The sequence below is a fragment of the Rana temporaria genome, chromosome 1, assembly GCF_905171775.1.
Source record: "Rana temporaria chromosome 1, aRanTem1.1, whole genome shotgun sequence".
Lineage (NCBI taxonomy): Eukaryota > Metazoa > Chordata > Amphibia > Anura > Ranidae > Rana > Rana temporaria.
The window spans coordinates 475112910-475134404 of record NC_053489.1 but is presented as its reverse complement, the minus strand read 5'-3'; the positions used below and the strand labels follow the sequence as shown (position 1 = coordinate 475134404).

The 21495-nt window shown below is 40.2% G+C and overlaps 1 protein-coding gene across 5 annotated transcripts in view; it reads right to left on the bottom strand.

Annotated features, from left to right (window-relative positions):
• Positions 1-21495, bottom strand: part of COL25A1 (collagen type XXV alpha 1 chain) — a 588595-nt gene that overhangs the window by 176853 nt on the left and 390247 nt on the right. For all 5 annotated transcript variants that reach the window (XM_040329411.1, XM_040329395.1, XM_040329418.1 and 2 more), the window contains exon 8: positions 1904-1975. In XM_040329411.1, the coding sequence (XP_040185345.1) occupies positions 1904-1975 (72 nt within the window). The remainder of the gene's footprint in view (positions 1-1903; positions 1976-21495) is intronic.

Sequence of the window (21495 nt, the reverse complement as noted above, 5' to 3'; positions counted from 1 at the left end):
CTCACTAATTGCCTCCCTTTAAATCACCTCTTTGCCCTTGGGATTTGAATTTGGTTTTGTCTGTGCTACAGGAGCAGCCTTTTGGATCAATCAACGAAGTTCCGTTAGTTCTTTTGATACGGAAGTTGGCTTTTCTTTTTGCAATTACTTTGGCTAGAAGGATCTCCAAATTGGCAGCCCTTTCCTGTAAGAAGCCGTATTTGATTTTGAACCATGATAAAGTGGTGCTAGGTCCTGTTCCGTCCTTTTTGCCTAAGGTAGTTTCTGAATTTCATTTAAATCAGGACATTGTTCTACCTTCTTCTTAGCCTGGCTCGCCTATGGCCTGAAAGGTAAAGCTCCTCTCTTTGGGGTTAGAGCTCATTCTACCAAGGGGGTTGGAACCCCCTGGGCTTTTCACCATCAGGCGTCAGTTGTGCAGATTTGCAAGGCCGCTAACTAGGTCTTCGTTACATACATTCACAAGATTTTATCAGGTGGACTTTTAGGCAGCAGAAGACTCGGCTTTTGGCTGTAGTGTCTTCCGGGCTGCTGTATAAATCTTATGGTGTTTTCATACAGAGTGTCTCCCTCCCCTCAAGGCTATTGCTCTGGGACGTCCCAGGTAGTAATGTATATGACTGCTCTGTGTCCCATGATGTCCTCTAATGTACGAGAAAGAAAATTCGATTTTTTGAGTACATTGCGGGAAACAGGGGTCCCTCCCTTTTCTTTTGGGAGTTCATTACTTGCTACAAAACTGGAGTACTTCCTGTATGTGAGGGGTTAAATAGGGGATCACTTTATGTTTTTGGTTATTCTACCAGTGTCCATCCACCTATAGGTAGAGCATAACCCAGGTAGTAAGGTATATTGGTGCTCTGTGTCCCGTGAAATATTTATAGAAATGGATTTTACAGGTAAGTATGAAGAAAATATTTATATATTACTGAAAACCTGTATGTCTGTAAAAACCTGCCTTTGGCTTTGTCTAAGTATACATTTGGCTTTAATGCCTATTCTCGTGGTTCTGTAATGACTGGAATATAATAATCAGTTTCCATTCCCTGGAAATGCACAGTATAGCATATAGCATGCATTGCGCAAGAATATAATAGGATAAGCAAAGAATGTTGCAGAATAGAGGGAAATTAGTTAACTGCAAAGCGGCTGATTTAAGTTATATCTTACTAATGTTTCACTAATCAAAACAGGGTTAAACTTTGTGGATCGTGGTGATAGCTTGGTTTTCTTTAACTAAAGCCTATAATTTTCAAGCGTATTTAATAAAAAATACAAGGCACTATATAGTATGTGTTAATTGCAGTAGTTAATAGCAGTCAGTCAGAATTCATTTTATCAAAGCTAAATCAAAATAAAATGAACAGTGATTGGATGCTAATAATTATTGCACTATGGCTCACTTAAAATATAATCTGTATTTCTCTTTTTCACATAGACAACAATTCCCTTGAAGAAGACCAATAATTTGAAGGATCAAAACGAGTAGGGATATCATGTGGAATACCACGCTAATACAATGGGTTTCATGTAATATGTGTTGTTTCTTTCCATATTGATGGGTTGTATTTTTTATGTCAAAGCCAGGATTGCCTTTTACAACTTCCATGTATTTACAAAGTACTTTTCATTCAAAATTGACCACTACTCAAGTACTACTTTTGGCTGCCTGGGAGAATTTCCATTCTATATAATTATTGCACTTAACGCACACATTATGTTCTGTTAAACTCCACATGTAATTGACAAGGGAAAAGTCCAAGTATCCATTATGTTAGTTTTAGATATATGGACTCTTTGGAAAAAACGTAATGAGAAAAGAACTATAAAACTCATCCTATAAAATAAGGACAACACTGTAATAAAAATAAAAATACACACTCCTAAATCCATTTAGCTCTACCTTAATGAGTCGGCGCTTAATGAGCTGCTGATCAGCAGAAAGAAAGCCATGATTGATCTTAGGAAACACCATCTGATCAGCGAGGTGAGGTCAAAGGTTGAAGTTCAGAGATGAGAAAGTTGAAGGACAGACATCAGAAGGCCCGTAGAAAGAAATAGAGACAAAAGCATTAGATGCAAAATAATAGTAAAGTACAGACTGGCCACCTGGAACTGGGGAATTCCATAAGGACCCTGTGCTTTGGTGATGGATACTTTTAATAAGTGTCTGATTTATGAAATTTAAAAACAAACTATGTAATTTTCATAGAAGTGTGGAGTGTCTATTTAACTTTACCAAGAGCTCTGTAGGCAATTTAACATATAGTAAAAATTTCTCAACATTAATTTTGGCACAGGTTCCCAGAACAAAGCGCCAGCAGTACTTTATAAAGGAAGTCAGATTCCAGTCAGCATGAAGTGACACAGCATGGGAAACCAATTTGTTTTTATATAAAGGTTTTTCCTTCAAAATATAAGAGAAATTTAATGCAAGTGTTTTATTTATTTCTTTTAATGGAGGAAATCTTCTGGCTTACTAGGAAGCCCATGCTGTTGACCATCACTAGTCATGTTGCTGGATCCCTGACTTGCAACAGACACATTATCCACCACAAACCTTGACGGTGAGGATCTGATTACTATGGAGAGCGGCCATTGTGGGATAGCCTGGCAAACCCTGGGGATACAACATAACATCGCACCAAAACAAACCAACACATAAACACGACAAAGACACTTTACAGTGGAATATGAAAACATATATAAGGACTTACAACTACATGGTTAATGGTGAAACACTAGTAGTATGACAGGCAAAAAATAGGAGGATACTGACTGAAATAACATAGTGCTGTATTACATTAGCTTTATTAATCCCTTTAGTCCCATTTTTCAACAACATCTTGCTACTGAATGTACTGTGTTAGAAAATGTATTGTAAGCATTAGTAATTTACTGCTCTTCTAGGCAACTGAAGTGAACATTTTTTATTTAAATTCTCTTCTTTAGTCTATAAAGAGTGAGCTATATATATAAATTTCCATAACCTGTACTCCCAAATCTTATTTTACAATGTACCGTATATCCTACATTTTTATATTTTCTTTTATTCTGTCATTATTGTGGCATCCACAATAAGACTTATTTTGTTACACAAATATAAAATCCAGTATTTCTATCCAGACCTTTGTTCTGGGTTATAGTTCATCAAACTGACAACAGCCAATCTATTTTCTCAAACCAATTATCAAAACAAGAGTCACAGTGCAGATAGTAGCATTAAAGAAATTATCATCCTTATTAAAGAAATTACTATAGCAATCACTACTATAGTTTTAGGTATAAATCCAAAAATAAACCAATATTATAAAGGAGTAGTACATACCATCTTTTAGAGGTACAAGCTGCTCAACTTAGCAAACTCTATATGAAAAATGTAATTTATATAAATGACCAAATCTTGCAAGTGCAAACAGGGTAATTCAATTGTTGTCAGTAAGAATTGTGATCCAAGTGTGTCTTTATAAAGTGAATTGCATTGACTCTATTTCTCTATTTTTCTGGATGACTAATCTGGGCCAGCCTCTGAAAATAAATGTTTACTAAAAAAAAAAAATAACCAGCAGACTGCAAATGACATTAAGGAACTGGGTCCTCATGAGTTACCAATCAAAAGGAAAACTCTATTGGGATTACTAAAACTGGAAAGTGCAAAATCTGGTGCAACTCTGCATAGAAACTAGGGTTGTCCCGATACCAATACTAGTATCTGTATCTGTACCGATACCGAGCATTTGCCCGAGTACTTGTATTTGGGTAAATGCTCCCATGTTTCACCTGATACCTGGGCAGTCAGAGATGATTGGTGCGGCTGGGTAAATTACAAGCACCGATCTCCCTGTATAGATTTCAATAAAGCCTGACAGCTCCCCCCCCCTTTCAGCTGCTTTAGTGAAATCTATAGAGCGGTGATCGCGGTGACAGATATTGTACTTTTAATCCCAGACCCTATATCACTAATAAAGATATTAAAGAGTAAGAGTCCCAACACTTAAGGGTCCCAAAACTTGGGGTACATCACTGATAACCTTAGGACATTCAGAGTAAGAATCATTAACTACTACTCTCTGAATTCGTTTTTTTTTAGCCAGTTTTCTATCCATTTACAAATTGATCTTTCCAAGCCTGTAGAATTACAGATTAGTTGTGTGTGGGGAACTGTGTCAAACGCTTTTTCAAAATCCAAGTATACCACATCCACAGCCACCCCTCTGTCCAAGGATACATAATTACATACCTGTAGTAGGTAAAGTTGAAAAAAGACACAAGTCCTTCAAGTCCAATCTATGTGTGTGATTATATGTCAGTAATACATTGTATATCCCTGTATGTTGTGGTTGTTCAGGTGCTTATCTAATAGTTTTTTTAAACTAACGATGCTCCCCGCTGAGACCACCACCTGTAGAAGGGAATTCCACATGCTTGCCACTCTTACAGTAAAGAGCCCTCTATGTAGTTTAACCAGTTAAGCCCCGGACCAATATGCAGCCTAAAGACCCAAGGTGTTTTTACAGTTCGGGACTGCGTCGCTTTAACAGACAATTGCGCGGTCGTGCGACGTGGCTCCCAAACAAAATTGGCGTCCTTTTTTCCCCACAAATAGAGCTTTCTTTTGGTGGTATTCGATCACATCTGCGGTTTTTAGTTTTTGCGCTATAAACAAAAATAGAGCGACAATTTTGAAAAAAATGCAATATTTTTTACTTTTTGCTGTAATAAATATCCCCCAAAAACATATATAAAAACATTTTTTTTCCTCAGTTTAGGCCGATACGTATTCTTCTACCTATTTTTAGTAAAAAAAATCGCAATAAGCGTTTATCGATTGGTTTGCGCAAAATTTATAGCGTTTACAAAATAGGGGATAGTTTTATTGCATTTTTATTATTTTTTTTTTTTTTACTACTAATGGCGGCGATCAGCGATTTTTTTTTCGTGACTGCGACATTATGGCGGACACTTCGGACAATTTTGACACATTTTTGGGACCATTGTCATTTTCACAGCAAAAAATGCATTTAAATTGCATTCTTTATTGTGAAAATGACAGTTGCAGTTTGGGAGTTAACCACAGGTGGCGCTGTAGGAGTTAGGGTGCACCTAGTATGTGTTTACAACTGTAGGGGGGTGTGGCTGTAGGAATGACGTCATCGATCGTGTCTTCCCTATAAAGGGAATGACGCGATCGATGCGCCGACACAGTGAAGCACGGGGAAGCCGTGTTTACACACGGCTCTCCCCGTTCTTCAGCTCCGGGGAGCAATCGCGACGGAGCGGCTATAAACAAATAGCCGCGCCGTGGTCCCGGATCGCTCCCCGAGCGGACCCGACCTCCGCATGTAGCGGGGGGGGGTCCCGATAGGACCCCCCACCCGCTAATAGGCGAGGACGTACATGTACGCTCATGTGCCTGTACGTGCCATATTGTGGACGTATATGTACATGCGGGGGTCGGGAACTGGTTAAGGTTAAACCTCTTTTCTTCAAATTTTAATGAGTGGCCCTGATGTTGTTAAACTCCCTTCCGCAAAAAAGTTTTATCCCAATTGTGGGGTCACCAGTATGGCATTTGTGAGTTGAAATCACATCCCCTCTCAAGCGTCTCTACTCCAGAGAGAATAAGAATAAGTTCAGTGCTCGCAACCTTTCCTCAAAAACTAACATCCTCCAGACCCTTTATTAGCTTTGTTGTCCTTCTTTGTACTTGCTCCATTTCTAGTACATCCTTCCTGAGGACTGGTGCCCAGAACTAGACAGCATACTCTAGGTGCGGCCGGACCAGAGTCTTGTAGAGCGGGAGAATTATCGTTTTATCTCTGGAGTTGATCCCCTTTTTAATGCATGCCAATATTATGTTTGCTTTGTTAGCAGCAGCTTGGCATTGCATGCTGAGCCTATCATCTACTAGGACCCATGGTCCTTTTCCATCCTAGATTTTTTTTTACTTACATCCTCATAAAAAGAAATCAGGTTTGTTTGATAACTTCTGTCTTTCATGAATCCATGCTGTCTGTTGTTTAAAAAATCTCTATGTTGTCTTTCTCTCCAGTATCTTCCCGACTATATAAGTTAAACTAACAGGTCTATAGTTACTTGGTAAAGACTTTGATCCCTTTTTAAATATGGGTACCACATTGGCCCTATGCCAATCCAGTGGTACCATTCCAGTCATTAACGAGTCCCTAAAAATTAGAAACAATGGCTTTGAAATGACAGAGCTCAATTCTTTTAGGATCCGTTTGTGGATGTCATCTGGTCCAGGTGCTTTATCCACCTTTATTCTGTCTAAATGTTTCCGGGCCATATCACTTTTGAGCCATTGTGGATCATTTGGGGCTGTGTCAATACCATCCCCATTATGGACATGAGCTCCCACATGCTCCTTTGTATACACAGAGCTGAAGAAAGTATTTAATTAGTTTGCCTTCTCTTTGTTCCCAGTCACCCACTCTAGATTATTTAGTAAAGGGCCTAAATGCTCAGACCTGACCTTTTTTACTATTAATATATTTGAATAATTTTTGGGGGTTTGTCCAACTATCTTTTGCAATCTGCTGTTCGTTTTGAATTTTTGCATCCTAAGAATATAGTATTCTTTTTTATTTATTTTTCTGCCATCATATTAGAGATGTTTTCAGATGTAAACTTAACCTACATAGATGTTATTTGTAATGTTGTTTTCCTACAAAGCAATGCCAGTCCACTTTTAACCACTTCAGCCCGGACCATTTCGCTGGCCAAAGACCGGAGCATTTTTTTCAGCACGTCGTTGTGTTTTACGTCACGCGTTCTGACACGATTGGTTTGTTAACTGATGGTGTGTGCGCATGACGGACCATCAGTCAGCTTCATAGGTTAACCTAGGACAACGGTCCTTCAGACCGTTGTCCTCTGGTTAACCTATCGTGTGCACGAGTGTTTACTGTTAGGGGGCGTGACTATGAGTGACATGTCACTGATCACTGTTCCCGATGACAGGGAACAGACGATCAGTGACAGTGTCACTAGGCAGAACAGGGAGATGCATGTGTACACTTGCCTCTCCTCCGATCGTGGGACACCAGCGGACATCAAGTCTGCAAGTCCCGCGGGCGCAGTCACAGAGCTTGCGGCAGGGGCGTATATATACGTTACTTTGCCCAGCCGTGCCATTCTGCCAATGTATATGTACAGGAGCAGGTCGAGGAACCGGTTAATATTGTCCTGAAACATCAAAGTGGAACTTTAGTCAGAAAAAATAAGTCCTGCTAGATCACTTTAGGCAGGCCCCTTTTGCAGGTATAGCTAAGTAAAACATAAACATGCTGTTTAAAATCCAGTAATACACTGTCTCACCCTGTTCAGCACAAGCTCAGTTGGTCCCCATTTTTAGGCATTTTTAGGCACTGCCGAGATTGTAGAGGCCAGTCTGTTGACAGCCTTATAGCTGAATTAAACCCTCCTAGCCTCAACAGCCAAAAAAGCTGCTTCTGTTTGAGCTGCATCTGCCATGGTGCTGCACATGTGATCAGTTATGACACCTGCCATTTGTTTAATAGTTTGTTTGAGGACACAAAAAATGTGACAGTTAGCAATCATGACATTCCAGGAATGAAACTGTTTTCTGAAACAGGTAGAATTACAGGTTTAGTTCCGCATTATGATTTACTGCTGGAGCTCTGGGCTTCAACAAAACCGAAACCTCCAGCAAGAAGAAACAGGAACAATGCTGGAGGTAATTTACAGCATACACTCATTTTGGATGCATAATTATTAATGTGGAATGTATGTTCATTATTTTTTATCAAGTTGTTATGGGTAAAGTTCCACTTTAAATTAGGCAGCTACTGAATGTTTTACAGGTTCAAATTATTTGCTAAAGTTTTTGCATTTTCTTTGCTTCCTGAAAACTCTTTTTCCTTTGTGAACTGCCAATAAAGTCACAGAGCATAAGGTTAAAGGCTGGAAAGAAGGCATGGCAGTAAGAACTTGCACCTGCTGCTTCCTTTGCGCTTCCTTAAGTTACAGCCAGCTGCTGCTGTTACACATTGCATCACACAGGCTTTAGGCCAAGGTGATCCTGACACTGTGTGGCGTCTGCTCTCTTCTTGTGTGTCCAAATTAAAGCTACTCATTAGCAGACCAATGTATTACTTTATTCCAAGCATTGTGACATCCAGCTAAGACCAGCAACTGATATTGCAGAAGAAAGACCTTTGCTGGTCATACAATTTTTTGAGAGATAAAATTCAAAAACGGGCTTTAAAAAACGTAGGGCAATTGCATTTACTCCAAAAAATGTAGTTATTCAGCTACATGTTACCTGTGCACATAATTCACTATCACTAAAAAATTCTTGCACCAGAAAAACCAATATCACATAGTTCTTTTAAGTATCTGTTCTTATTATCAATGACAGTTGAAATCAGATTCACAAAGCTGTTCAGGTTATTTTCCTGTTAGGAACTGGGGGATGACAAGACCACCACAGAGCTGTTTTTAGGACACAGCTACATGAAGGCTAGGTTTACACTTGTCGTTCGGGGCAGCTTGTAAAAATACAAGCTGAGCTGCTTTATTACTGCCCCCACCATTTCCCCATTAAACGGCAAAGGTTGCAAACTCATGCCACGGTCGCAATGCAAAGCAATGTAGTGAAAACTATCCCACCGGTTGCGTTTGGCGTACAGTACCACCCGCCAAATAAGACCCATTCAACTAAATGGGGCTGCACTGCAATTGTCCCCTGCCATGTTCAGGTTTGAGGGGTTAAAAAAGGAGGGGACATACCGCCTCCTCACTGCCTGTCAAATGCTCCATTCAGTGGGCAACGCATGTATAAATAATTTCTGTAAAAGGACTATTTTACTAGTAGATATTTTATTTTTATTTTTGACTCTTTGCACCTGTTTTGTCAAATTGTAGGACATATTCACAGGTGTCTTTGCCATCTACATAAATCTGGTACACTTTACTTAATTTTTCATGGATATGAAACTGTTGTTGGTAAATTTTAGCACCAGTCTTTGTGAATTCCCCTGTCTTTGTCTTATGAATAATTTCTCTGCTTTTAGAATTTGTTTTAAGTAGTGGTTTTAGCAATAACTGCTCTATGGTTATAAACCATGAAAATCATAGGGTAAAGGTCACTTCACACATAGTTTGCAAGGGAAGTTCATTCATAAATGAGATGTTTGGCTCCAGCACAATGTCCATTTATCATTGGTGTAAAGCATTTTTTCTTACTAGATGATCACATCATGTAATTCTATTAGTTGCCGAATGTACCAAATGAATTACATTCCATAGGATGTAAATGATAGGATGTGACCTTTTTCTGAGCACATATGGGTTTGGTGTTTTTTGCTTGTAGAAAAGATACTATATTATTTGTTTATGTTTTTAAAAGCAAGACATCCATTAAGATTAGAATTATAATAATTATAAAAACACAATTCTAGTATCTGTAGGTATTGATGTATAGATTCACAATACATGAGCATATAAATAATATTAGTTAAGTATGCAATTATATGAGAAGATTACATATACAAGTGAGGTGTTAAAAGAGAAATATAATTAGGAATGTGTACAGCCCTGCAAATGAATTTTCAAGGCCAAACATAAAAAGCCTAGAATTAATTATACATTGATAGATCATTCTGCCATCTTGATTTTATAGCAACCCATATGTTTGCTTTGCGCACAAAACGTAATTTCACCCAGCAGTACATCAACCTACATGCTGCTCTATAAAAATCTGTACACAATTGCCTTTGTGACCGATTTATATTCTCCAGCACAGGTCATATGTGCAGAAAAGCCGCACTAAGGCCTCTTTCACACTTGTGAGACTTGTTCTGCGACTTGGGACTGCGAAGTCACAGGACAACTCGTTCCCCATTATTTCCAATGATAATCATTCATATATGTACGACTTCAAGTCGTGCCGACTTCAAAGTAGTGCACTACTTTGGCCTGACTTTCATGCAAGTTGATGTCAATATACCTTACGTTTACACAGGCATTCTTTGAATTCACAGCAAAATCGTGGCGGCCATATTGCGGTAAAATCAAGGCAAAATCGTGTGACTTTGAATGATTTGAGCTTTTTTTTAAATATACCGGTAATTTATACACTAATCTGAAATATGTTAAATTACTGAACAGTATTCACCAGAAAGCATATTCCAGATAGGAAAAATAAGCTTTACAACATGGTAAAATGTTTCAAGTATCACATACAATTTGATACAATTTGGAATACAAAATGTAATTTTTCAGATGACAAAATAACTTAGTTCTTTCCTGAATATCTAAACCTGATGACATTTTAAACATATCTCAAATTAAAGGTAAAATATAGACATATCATGTCAAATGGTCACTGATTCCAGACATAATACATATACAAGCTGTTCTGGTGAATTATCGTGATATTTTTCAGCCACTCCGTAAAATAGCTAGTGAATGTTGTGAAGCCCCACTACATCTTTTAAAGTAGTAAATTCCCATTTAAAAAAGAAGTACAGCCAAAGCTCATTTGGCTGTACTTCTCCTGTGGATCACAGGATTGCAGTTTGTTCTGCGTTTTTAGCCTGGCTAAACAAAACTGGTCCAGGCTCGGGAAAGATTACGACTATATGGTTTGGGGTCCACCCACATGCCTGGAGCCACTGGGAGCCTGAGCCGGCTGCTCCCATCCACTTTGCAGCCCATTGCTCCAGTGAGCGCTCCAGTCACCAGCTCTCTGCTCAGGGAACTGTAAGAACCGAGTGATCAGAGGTGTTTTATCGCTCGGTTCTCAGTGTTACAGCTTGTGGAGGACATATGCAGCATCGGACCATCCAGCTAGGTAAGTATAACTCCAAAATAAAAACAAATCCCATACTTCTCTTATTAGCTGCAGTGAGACCTTCTGTGTTTAGTGTCAATTTATTTAAAATAGATACACCTGTTTCTGTAAAACCCCATATTTTTTTAAAGAACATTTATTTTATTAAATGGCATCATGAAGACCAACAAGTACTCAAAAGGAGCCTAGGATAAAGCTTTGAAAAAATACCAATGAGGGTTAGGTTATTACAAAAATTACAAGCTTTGAATATCCCCCAAAGCACTGTTAAATCCATTATTATGAAACAAAAAACACAACCACAACTGCAGATTACAAAAGGCCATCTACCAAAACTTTGTGGTTGAGAAAGAATTGTATTTGTTAGAAAACCAAGCAAAAAATCATTTTAAACAATACCTCTGAACAACTTTAAAATGGATGCTCTACAAAGCTGGGTTTTATAGAAAAATTATGAGAAGGATGCAATTTCTTAATGAAGCCCATATCAAATCCCATTTGGAACTTAGGGTAAGGGACTTATCCCCAAATAATCACAGATAACTGCAGCCACATTTTTTTGTTTACTTAACTCTTGACAAGCTCACCCCCCTCAGTACACACACACAATCAAGCCAAAACCCCTATAACCCTGGCAAACTAATGACACCAGAGTCTCAAAAACATAGCCGTGCTCTTGAGCGCCTGTGGCGTAAGAATAAGTCCCAGAAAAACTTCAACCAATAAAAATCTGCCCTCCAAAAATACTCCTGCCTTCTCACAGACCTATTTTGTCACTCTCATTGACACCTTCTTATCTAGTCCCTGTCAACTCTTCTCTACCTTCAACTCTTCTTCATTCTCCACTGCCTCCACCCACCAACTCACATCTTAAATTTCTCCATCTTTTCTGGCATCTTCTCCAATGCTCTAAATATGCACTAGTCATATTTAAAATACCTAACTAGACCCTACCACTCTTAACATCCTATGCCCCATTTCCTTACTCCCCTTTACCTCCAAACTCCTTGAAAATCTACAACCGACAGAGTGACCATCTGACCGAGAACAAACCTCTTGATGGCCTTCAGTCTGGATTTTGCCCTCAACACTCCACGGAAATTGTTCTCGTTAAACTCACAACCAATCTACTAACGGCTAAAACCAATGAACGATATTCTGTACTCCTACTCCAGGACCATCCTGCTGCCTTTGGTACAGTGGACCACCTCAAAAACCTCCACTCCTTTGGTCTCCATGACTCTTCCCTGATTATTCTCCTACCTATCCCACTGCACCTTCCTACTCTCTCTTCTCCTCTTCATTTCTCTGTTGGGGTTCCCCAAGGTTCTGTTCTTGAACCTCTCCTATTCTCAATCTACACCTGATCGCTGGGTCAGATGATTGCCTACCATGGCTTTCAATACCATTTCTACTGATGACAACCAAATCTATTTCTCTACCGCTCAGTTCACTACATCAGTCCCCTCACACATCACTAATTTACTAATAGACATATCAGACTGGATGTCACACCACTTCCTCAAACTTAATCTATTCAAAACTGAGCTCATAATATTTCCTCCCCCATGTGCCTCTTCCCCTGATTTCTATGTCAAAATCAACCCATCCCCGCATGCCAAGATTTCAGGTGTAATCCTAGACTCTGAACTATCTTTTCAGCCCCAAATCATTTCACTGTCCCCAGATTGCCACCTCGACCTCTCTAAGATACTCCTCTTCTAGATCAATGACACCAGAAAGCTTCTAATTCACTCCCTGGTCATCTCCTGCCTTGACTACTGCAACTCCCTCATCATCGGATTACCCTTACATAGGCTATCCCCCCTTCAGGCCATCATGAATGCTGCTGCCAGGCTCATCCACCTTACAATCCATTCAGTCTGCTACCCCTCTCTGCCAATCCTTCCACTAGCTTCCACTCACCCAACAAATTGAACTCAGGATATTAACAACAACTTACAAAGCCATCCGCAACTCTGCCCCTAGCTACATCTCTAACCTAGTCTCAAAATACCAACCAAATCGTTCTCTTCGTTCCTCCCAAGACCTCCCGCTCTTTAGTTCCCTTGTTACCTCATTCCATGCTCACCTCCAAGACATCTCCAGAGCCTCTCCCATTCTCCCATTCTCTGGAACACCCTACCCCAATCTGTACGACTATCTCCTACTCTGTCCACTTTCAGACGATCCCTGAAAACTAAATTTTTCAGAGAGGCCTATACGGTTTCCACCTAACTTATACTGTTTTGTAGAACTATCCCCAACATCAACTGACCATTTACTATAAGTCAGTCCATGCCTGTTTACCATTAAATGATGCAGACAGTGCTTGCAATGCCCGTTTAACACTAATTTAACACTAATGCCGCATACAATTGGACATTCCCGACAACAAAACCGTGGATTGTTTTTTCCGACGGATGTTGGCTCAAACTTGTCTTGCATACACACAGTCGCACAAATGTTGTTGGAAATTCCGATCACCAAGGATGCAGTCACGTACAACACGTACAACCGCACTATTAAAGAGAAGTTCAATACCAGACGTGTTAGTAGAAATTTGGTGAGAGACGATTTGCCCTTTTTAGCCTTGTACTTTTCAGTCTGTTACAGCGTGATGAATGTGCTATCTCCATTATGAATGCTAGTTTTACCAGATCGAGGGCTTCCGTCTCGTACTTTATTCAGAGCATGCGTCGGAATTTACGAGCACGGATTTTGACGTCGGAAAATTTGAGAACCAGCTTTCAAATTCTTGTCAGAAATTCCGACAACAAATGTCCGATGGAGCCTACACACGAATTTCCGACAACAACAACATCGAACATTTGTTGTCGGAAATTCTGAGGATGTGTACGCGGCATAAGAGATGAAGGCAGTGCACACAAACATTTTTAAGAAATTAAAATTTTGTCTATTACATTGATGATGTTAGCTGTGGTTCTGGAGCACTGCCCTACCCTGAAAAAGGAGCTGAAAAATAAATATTGTTTTCATTATTCTTTGCTCTATTTCTAATGGTGATGATGCTGCAGTGGCGCTGTCACATCCTGACACGGATGTTTATTTAATTTTTTTTTAGAGCAGAGGATTTTAATACCACAAACTGAATTGAAAACTTCTCTTTACAAAGAGGATTTCAAGAAGCCTAACCTAAGCATGACTGATCTGTTTCCAGAAGATTTTTTTTTAAAGACACCTCTCAATGTAGCCTTTAATTAATGATAAATACCAAAAAAATGACAAATGTATATTGCACTTCTTCATGGTCAGACTTGTTCTAGTAAGAGAAATAACATTCTCCCACGATTCTTCCAGGACAAGTCACGGTAGTACCCTGTTCATCAAAGTATACAATAACAGGATGACTCTGGCCTAACAGAAGGTGGTTCATGAAGAATTAACTGTTTTAGCAGAGTGGAGATATCTGCTGAAGCACTCAACTCACTGAGGTTAAGATAATACAGTAAACTCATGGACACTCTCTCTTTATTTTTTGGAAAATGAATCCCTTCTGGACAAACATTCGTAAGATGTTATCTGTTTTTGTACTCTACCAGCTGTTAGCCTAATTTTCCTGAAGATCCCGCAAGGAAAAATAGGTATGAAAATGGTTAAGAAGGTGTCCTGGGTGGTTTATTATTGCAGCAAGAAACACTAAGACTAATTAAATGCCAGCTGCTGGTTGAGGATTTTAAGATGTGAAAATTATTAATATATCATTTATTTCATGCTGAGTAGCATTTATGTTTTAGGCCCCTGAGTGCAACGAATTCCCCTGATTAAGAAGACTACAAAGCAAGTAAAAATAAGTTTGATTTGATGTTCCAGGACGTAATTATCTTGATGTCATTGAATCAGCAAGTTAAAGTTGATAGTGAAAGTTTAAAGCAGTATTAAACCCAAAAGCAAACATTTATTTTATTGCAGCTTATCAATTCTTAACCACTTCTCTACTTTGGGTGTTTTTCAGATTTGGTGTTTACAAGACTAAAACAGTTTTTTTTGCTAGAAAATTACTTAAAACCCACAAACATTATATATATATTTTTTTCTAATACCCTAGAGAATAAAATGGCGATCATTGCAATACTTTTTGTCACACCATATTTGCGCAGCGGTCCTACAAGCGCACTTTTTTTGAAAAAAAATCACTTTTTTTAATTAAAAAATAAGACAGCAATAAATTTGGCCCAATTTTTTTATATATTGTGAAAGATAATGTTATGCCGAGTAAAATGGTACCCAACATGTCACGCTTACAAATTGCGCCCGCTCGTGGCATGGCGTCAAACTTTTACCCTTAAAAATCTCGATAGGCGACGTTTAAAAAATTCTATAGGTTGCATTTTTTGAGTTACAGAGTAGGTCTAGGGCTATAATTATTGCTCTCGCTCTAACGATCGCGGCGATACCTCACTTGTGTCGTTTGAACACCGTTTTCATATGCGGGCGCTACTCGCATATGCGTTCGCTTCTGCGCACGAGCTCGTCGGGACAGGGCGCTTTAAAAAAATAAAAATCTTATTTATTTTTATTTATTTTATTATTTTTTACACTGGGAAAAAAAATGATCACTTTTATTCCTATTACAAGGAATGTAAACATCCCATGTAATAGAAAAAAGCATGACAGGTCCTCTTAAATATGAGATCTGGGGTCAAAAAGACCTCAGATCTCATATTTAGACTAAAATGCAAAAAAAAAAAAAAAAAAATTGAAAAATTGAAAAAAAAAAGTTTCTTTAAGAGGCTGGGCGGGACTGACGTTTTGACGTCACTTCCGCCCAGCAGAGCTATGGGGACGGGCGAAGGAGATTTTTCCTTCAGTCTCGTCCCCAGTCAGCAGCCGAACGCACCCGATCTCCTCCGCCGCTACCGACGGCTCCGGTAAGCGGCGGAGGGCGCGGGAGAGCGGCGGGAGCCCCTCTCCCGCCGCCGATAACGCCGATCTCACGGCGAATCCGCCGCGGAGACCGCCGTTATCGTTAACAGAACCGCTGACACTAAAGATGGATACCTCGGTTGTGGCAGCAGCTGCTGCCGTTACCGAGATATCCATCTTTAAAGTTAGGCCGTATAAAGACGTACAGCGGTTTGGAAGTGGTTAAACATGATGCTTTGCATTTGTTTTCTTTTTAGGCTTTTTTTCTTCTGTTTTCATCTGGTGATCCAGCCAGAAAGTCTATTGTTTTTCAAAAGAACAAGCTCTCTTCCAGATGTATAACTTTAAAGGAATGAAACAAACCATTTAACATGGACAGGGGTGCTTTTCCTTGTAAAACCTTTATCCCAATTGGAAAAACAAACTGTTTACTGTAACTGATTATTAAGCTGGCGTTTGGCCTCAGTTTGTAAGTATATTTTAATCTGCTACTACATTTAACACTACCCTCCCCGCAGACTGACAATACTGCTGCCTGCTGTGCCCCATGTGCACCTCCAATCCAGAGTGAGGTCACTCTAATACAGGAGGTGTGTTACTAACCAGATCACCAGGTGAAAGCAGAGGGGAAAAAAACCTAGAAAAACAATGCAGCCACCACATTTATTGATTGATAAGCTCTAATATATAATATATTTGTATTGATTTAAAGAAATTGAACTAGATCCTGCCAGGACTGTTTTTAAGAGTGCATGGATTTTTGAGAAGGCAATGTGCCAATGACCCCTGTACCAGATACACTGCAGAGTGTCAAATTGTAACATTGTATTTTGCTACTAAAAACTGTCAATACAAATATTAATATATAATGGTTTTAGTTATAGGTTTATACATTTTTTAACTGATGCTTTATGTCTTCTTTATTTCTATATATATATAGAAAATGTTTAATTCACAAAGAAGCAGTTATACACACAAAGGTTAGCTAAAGGGACAGCACAGTAGGAGCTGCCTGACTGTTGCCTTAAAGGAACACTAAAGGTTCGTTTTTTATTAGATCAATTGATTGCTGTAAGCTAGAGCATTTAAATATCACTTACCTCGTTTTTCCTTTTCACCTCCAAAATACAGAAATCCAGGTTTGAAAATGCCATTTCCTGTCTCTCCTCTTCTTGCTTTCCACCAGCATCTGAGCCGTTTTGCATGGTGGAAAGCAGAATGTGCTCACCCTCTCCCTATGACTACAGCCATGCGTGAAGATGCTCTCTTATCCCTCACAGGCATGGAGGCTAAGCCTAATGGGAACTGTAGTTCCCATTAGGCCGTGATGTAGCAAGAATGAATGCGCACCACAAACCAGGAAGTCAGTGAGAATAATGATTCAGGAGTGACGGAGGTGAATAAAACAGCTCGATTTCAACAGGTATCAAACTAGTTATAATGCAAAACATTACTTTTTACTTTATCAGCTACTGTCAGACTTTAATTTAAGAGGAAAATATTTTTGTCTTTACAACCCCTTTAAAGTGAATGTAAACCCACTCTCATCCTTTCTAAACTACTGCCATAGTGATGATCTATAAGGATATATATGCCTCCTGCATGTATCCTTACCTGTTAAATGTCTCCCCTTTGTCTGTTATGGGAGCTGAAAAACTGCAGATTCTGTAAGTAGGTTTGTTGTCCAGAGCTTGGTGGGTGGAGTTGTGATGTCAGTAGACTCCCCGCCCTCCTCTACAATCCCCTTGTCAGCATGCATTTTCTCCTGTGTATTTCTTAGGCCGCGTACACACGGTCGGTCCAAACCGATGAAAACGGCCTGAAGTCCAGTTTCATCGGTCCAAGCCAACCGTGTGTACGGCCCATCGGTCTGTTGTCCTTCGGACAAAAATGAGAGAACTTGCTTTAAAATCAAACCGATGGACGGATGACCATCGGTCCAAACTGATGGTTAGTACACAAAAGCATCGGTTAAAAACCCAACGCTCAGAATCAAGTCGACACATGCTTGGAAGCATTGAACTTCGTTTTTTTCAGCACGTCGTGTGTTTTACGTCACCGCGTTCTGACCCGATCGGTTTTTGAACTGATGGTGTGTACGCACATCAGACCATCGGTCTGCTTCAGCGGTGAACCAATGAAAACGGTCCGTCTGACCATTCTCATCGGATGGACTGGTCGTGTCCACCCGATGAGAATGGTCTAGCAGATTTCTGCTATAATCACTAACATCCAGTCAAAACACAAAAAAGTAACCACATGACTTCAGAAAAGGAGTGGAGGTGGGAATTAAAAAGGAATGCCTGTCTCAGGCTCCTGCATGAGATATGTAAATCACCTGTCACTCACAGCAGGGGGGAAGAACAGACAAGGTTTTCTCCTTTTTGTCTGTTTTATCTCACTGAAAAAAGATAATAGGGTTGCTTAGAGCTGGATTAACTCTTTGTGGCAAGATTGGGCACAGATGATAGGAAATATTATACTCTACATCCACTTTAAGCTTGGTACACTTTGCCTATTTATTTTTTTTCATTCAACCCAGCAGGCTAAACAAAAACAAAAAAAAAACAGATCACACTACCCACATATTTAAAGGGAATAGGATTATCTGATATCCTTCAGAGATCCATCCTTCTAATTGTCAATTGTACTGTTACTCCTGCATGCACTCTTCTTTATCCATAACTGATTTGAATCTAGATAATGATAAGGCACTGGAAAGAAAAAAAGGTGCCTCTAAGTGCAGAAGAAAAACGTTATATTTCCCAAAAGGGTTAAAAATACTTACAAAAGGGTAGATGGGTAGGAGCACATCATATTAGTAATATTGCAGGTGGTCCGGCGTTCTGGTAGTCACAAGGAGTCTCAGGGATAGCCGAAGGTGTAACTCTATGGCAGCATGTTCTGGAGTGGCCAGCAGATGGAAGCCACGACTCTGAATCCCGGAAGTGACGTCTGCAGGCAGTGGCGTATCTAGGGTATGGCAGCCATGGCAAGTGCCATGGGCGCCATATGAAGGGGGCGCTGTTGAGTGGCTGGGCAGCAAGGCACTTACCAGGGTCTGAGGGTCTCTTCTTCCCTCCTCCCAAGCATAGGCAGATCTCCTTTTCCGCACATTTGCTAATGGACGATGGCAGTGCTATCCCTGCTACGTTCTGCCACAGCCCTCCCCTGTTCTCCCAGACTCTCCCATTCCATCTGGCGCACAAAGAAGGAGGAACATCAGTTTCTCCCTCTCCTCTGTGAAAACTGAGGCCTTAAGTGATGAAGATTTCATCACTTCCAGTATTGGTTCTGCATTTACCTGGCCTGGAGGGCAGAGGGGGGATCAGGGGTTTAACCCCAGATTTCTCCATAAAGAGGATATGTCACTACCCAAGGTATCACACAGGATGATAAATACCACTAGTTTTGTTAGCTGTTTTTTTTTTGTTAAGGTTATCTGAAAGATGGGTTTCAAATGTTTCGACAGGGGCGCAGTTTCAGTGCTTGCCATAGGCACTATTTTCACTAGATACGCCTCTGTCTGCGGGAACATGCTGTCTCCCCAATATCCAGAGAGTTGTGGCTTCCATCTGCTGGCCACTCCAGAACATGCTGTACAGTATATGTACAGTGGCCGGGTGGGAAGTATTTAACTATATAAGGACCAGCCGCCACAGTTGTACTGTGGCAGGTTGGCTCTCCAACGCAAATCGCCATCATTGTACACAGCGATCTGTGGGCGGTGCGCACGCATTCCCATTCACTAACAGGGGAGCCAATTAGCGATCGCTCCACAGAGAGGCATAATGGGGTTCTGCCAGTGCAAACAAACAGATCCCTGTTTTGTCAGCGATGTAGATTGAAATTGTCTGTTTCTACTGAATAGGAACAGCGATCTCTCTCTACTCCCTGTCAGCCCCTTCCCCCCACAGTTAGAAAGCACCTCCCTAGGGAACATTTAACCCTTTGATTGCCCCTGGTGTTAACCCCTGCCCTACCAGTGTCATTTATACAGTAATCAGTGCATTATTATATCACTGGTCCCAAAAAAGTGTCAAAAGTGTCTGATCTGTCGGCAGCAATGTTGCAGTCCCGTTAAAAATTGCAGATCACCGCATCTACTAGTAAATAAAATAAAAAAAAAACATAAATCTATCCCCTATTTTGTAGTTGCGATAACTTTTGCGCAAGCCAATCAATATACGCTAATTGGGATTTTTTGTACCAAAAATATGTAGAATAATACTTATTGACCTAAACTGAGGAAGAAATTTGTTCTTTTACTTTTTTTGTGATATTTATTATAAAAAAAAGTACAAAACATATTTTTTTATGAAAATTGTCAGTCTTTTTTTGTTTATAGCGCAAGAATTAAAAAATGTGATCAAATACCACCAAAAGAAAGCTCTATTTGTGGGGAAAAAAAGACTGCAATTTTGTTTGGGTACCGCGTAGCTCGACCGCGCAATTGTCAGTTAAAGCAACGCAGTGTTGTATCGCAGAAAATGGCATGGTCATTAAGGGGGAAAATCTTCCGTTTTTTTTTAGCTTAAAGCGGAGCTACACCCTAAAGTGGAACTCTCGCTGATCGCAACCCTCCCCCCCTCCGGTGTCACATTTGAGGGGGGAGGGGGGGAGGGGGGTGCAGATACCTGTCTAAAGACAGGTATTTGCACCCACTTCCGGCCGCACAGTCTCGGGCAGACTGCGGGCATGATGTCACCTCCCACCCCCCCCCCATTGTGTTCTGGGAACACTCGGCTCCCAGTACACAGCGGGAGCCAATCCGCAGGCGTAGCGCGACTCCAGGACAGGTAAGTGTCCTAATATTAAAAGTCAGCAGCTGCAGTATTTGTAGCTGCTGGCTTTTAATATTTTTTTTTTCAACGGACATCCACTTTAACACATTGGGGTCGATCTACTAAAGGCAAATAGACGGTGCACTTTGAAAGTGCAGCTGCACTCATTTTTCTTAGTAAATGTAATGTATTAAAGCATCACTTTGTAAAGAATATGCAATCAGGTGCTTGTACATCATTGTTACCGCATTTACTAAGCTATGGGGTAAATACGTGCAACTGCACTTGTAAAGTAAAGGGTATATTTGACTTTAGTAAATCTACCCCAGTGAGCACAATGACATAAACATTCTCCAGTACACTATTTGTTAACATTCTTATCCCAGCATTAGAAATGTACAACTTTCAATGCTGCTGGCTCCTGCTCTCTATGTACCTTACAAGAATGAGTTAAGTGGGCAGTGCAGTCACTATACAGTATTTTATCTTGGAGAAAAGAGAGAGGAGGAGGGAGGAGGAGGAGGGAGGAGGAGGGAAGAGCAGAGGAGTGCCTTGCCATCCTGGGATATGGGACTATATGTTTCTATTGATGTACACAGAGTAGGGAGACATAACTCTAGTCCCTGAATGCACTGGTGAATCCATAAGATGCTGTAAGAGAAAGCAGCCACCCTAAAACATATAACCTGGGGCAGCAGTCATGGCATCAGTTTAATCTACAACGTAGACAAGAAATACAATATTTAAGAATTAAAAAATAAAGAAGGCGTATACTCAGTAAGTGATTAAATCAGATTTTGTGCTTAAAGCAGGTGTTCCGCAAAAAAAAAAATATTAAAAGCCAGCAGCTACAAATACTGCAGCTGCTGACTTTTAATATTAGGACACTTACCTGTCCTGGAGTCCAGCGGCGTCCGCAGCAGAGGACGAGCAATCGCTCGTCACTCTGCTGCTCCCCCCTCCATCCACGCTGAGGCAACCAGGAAG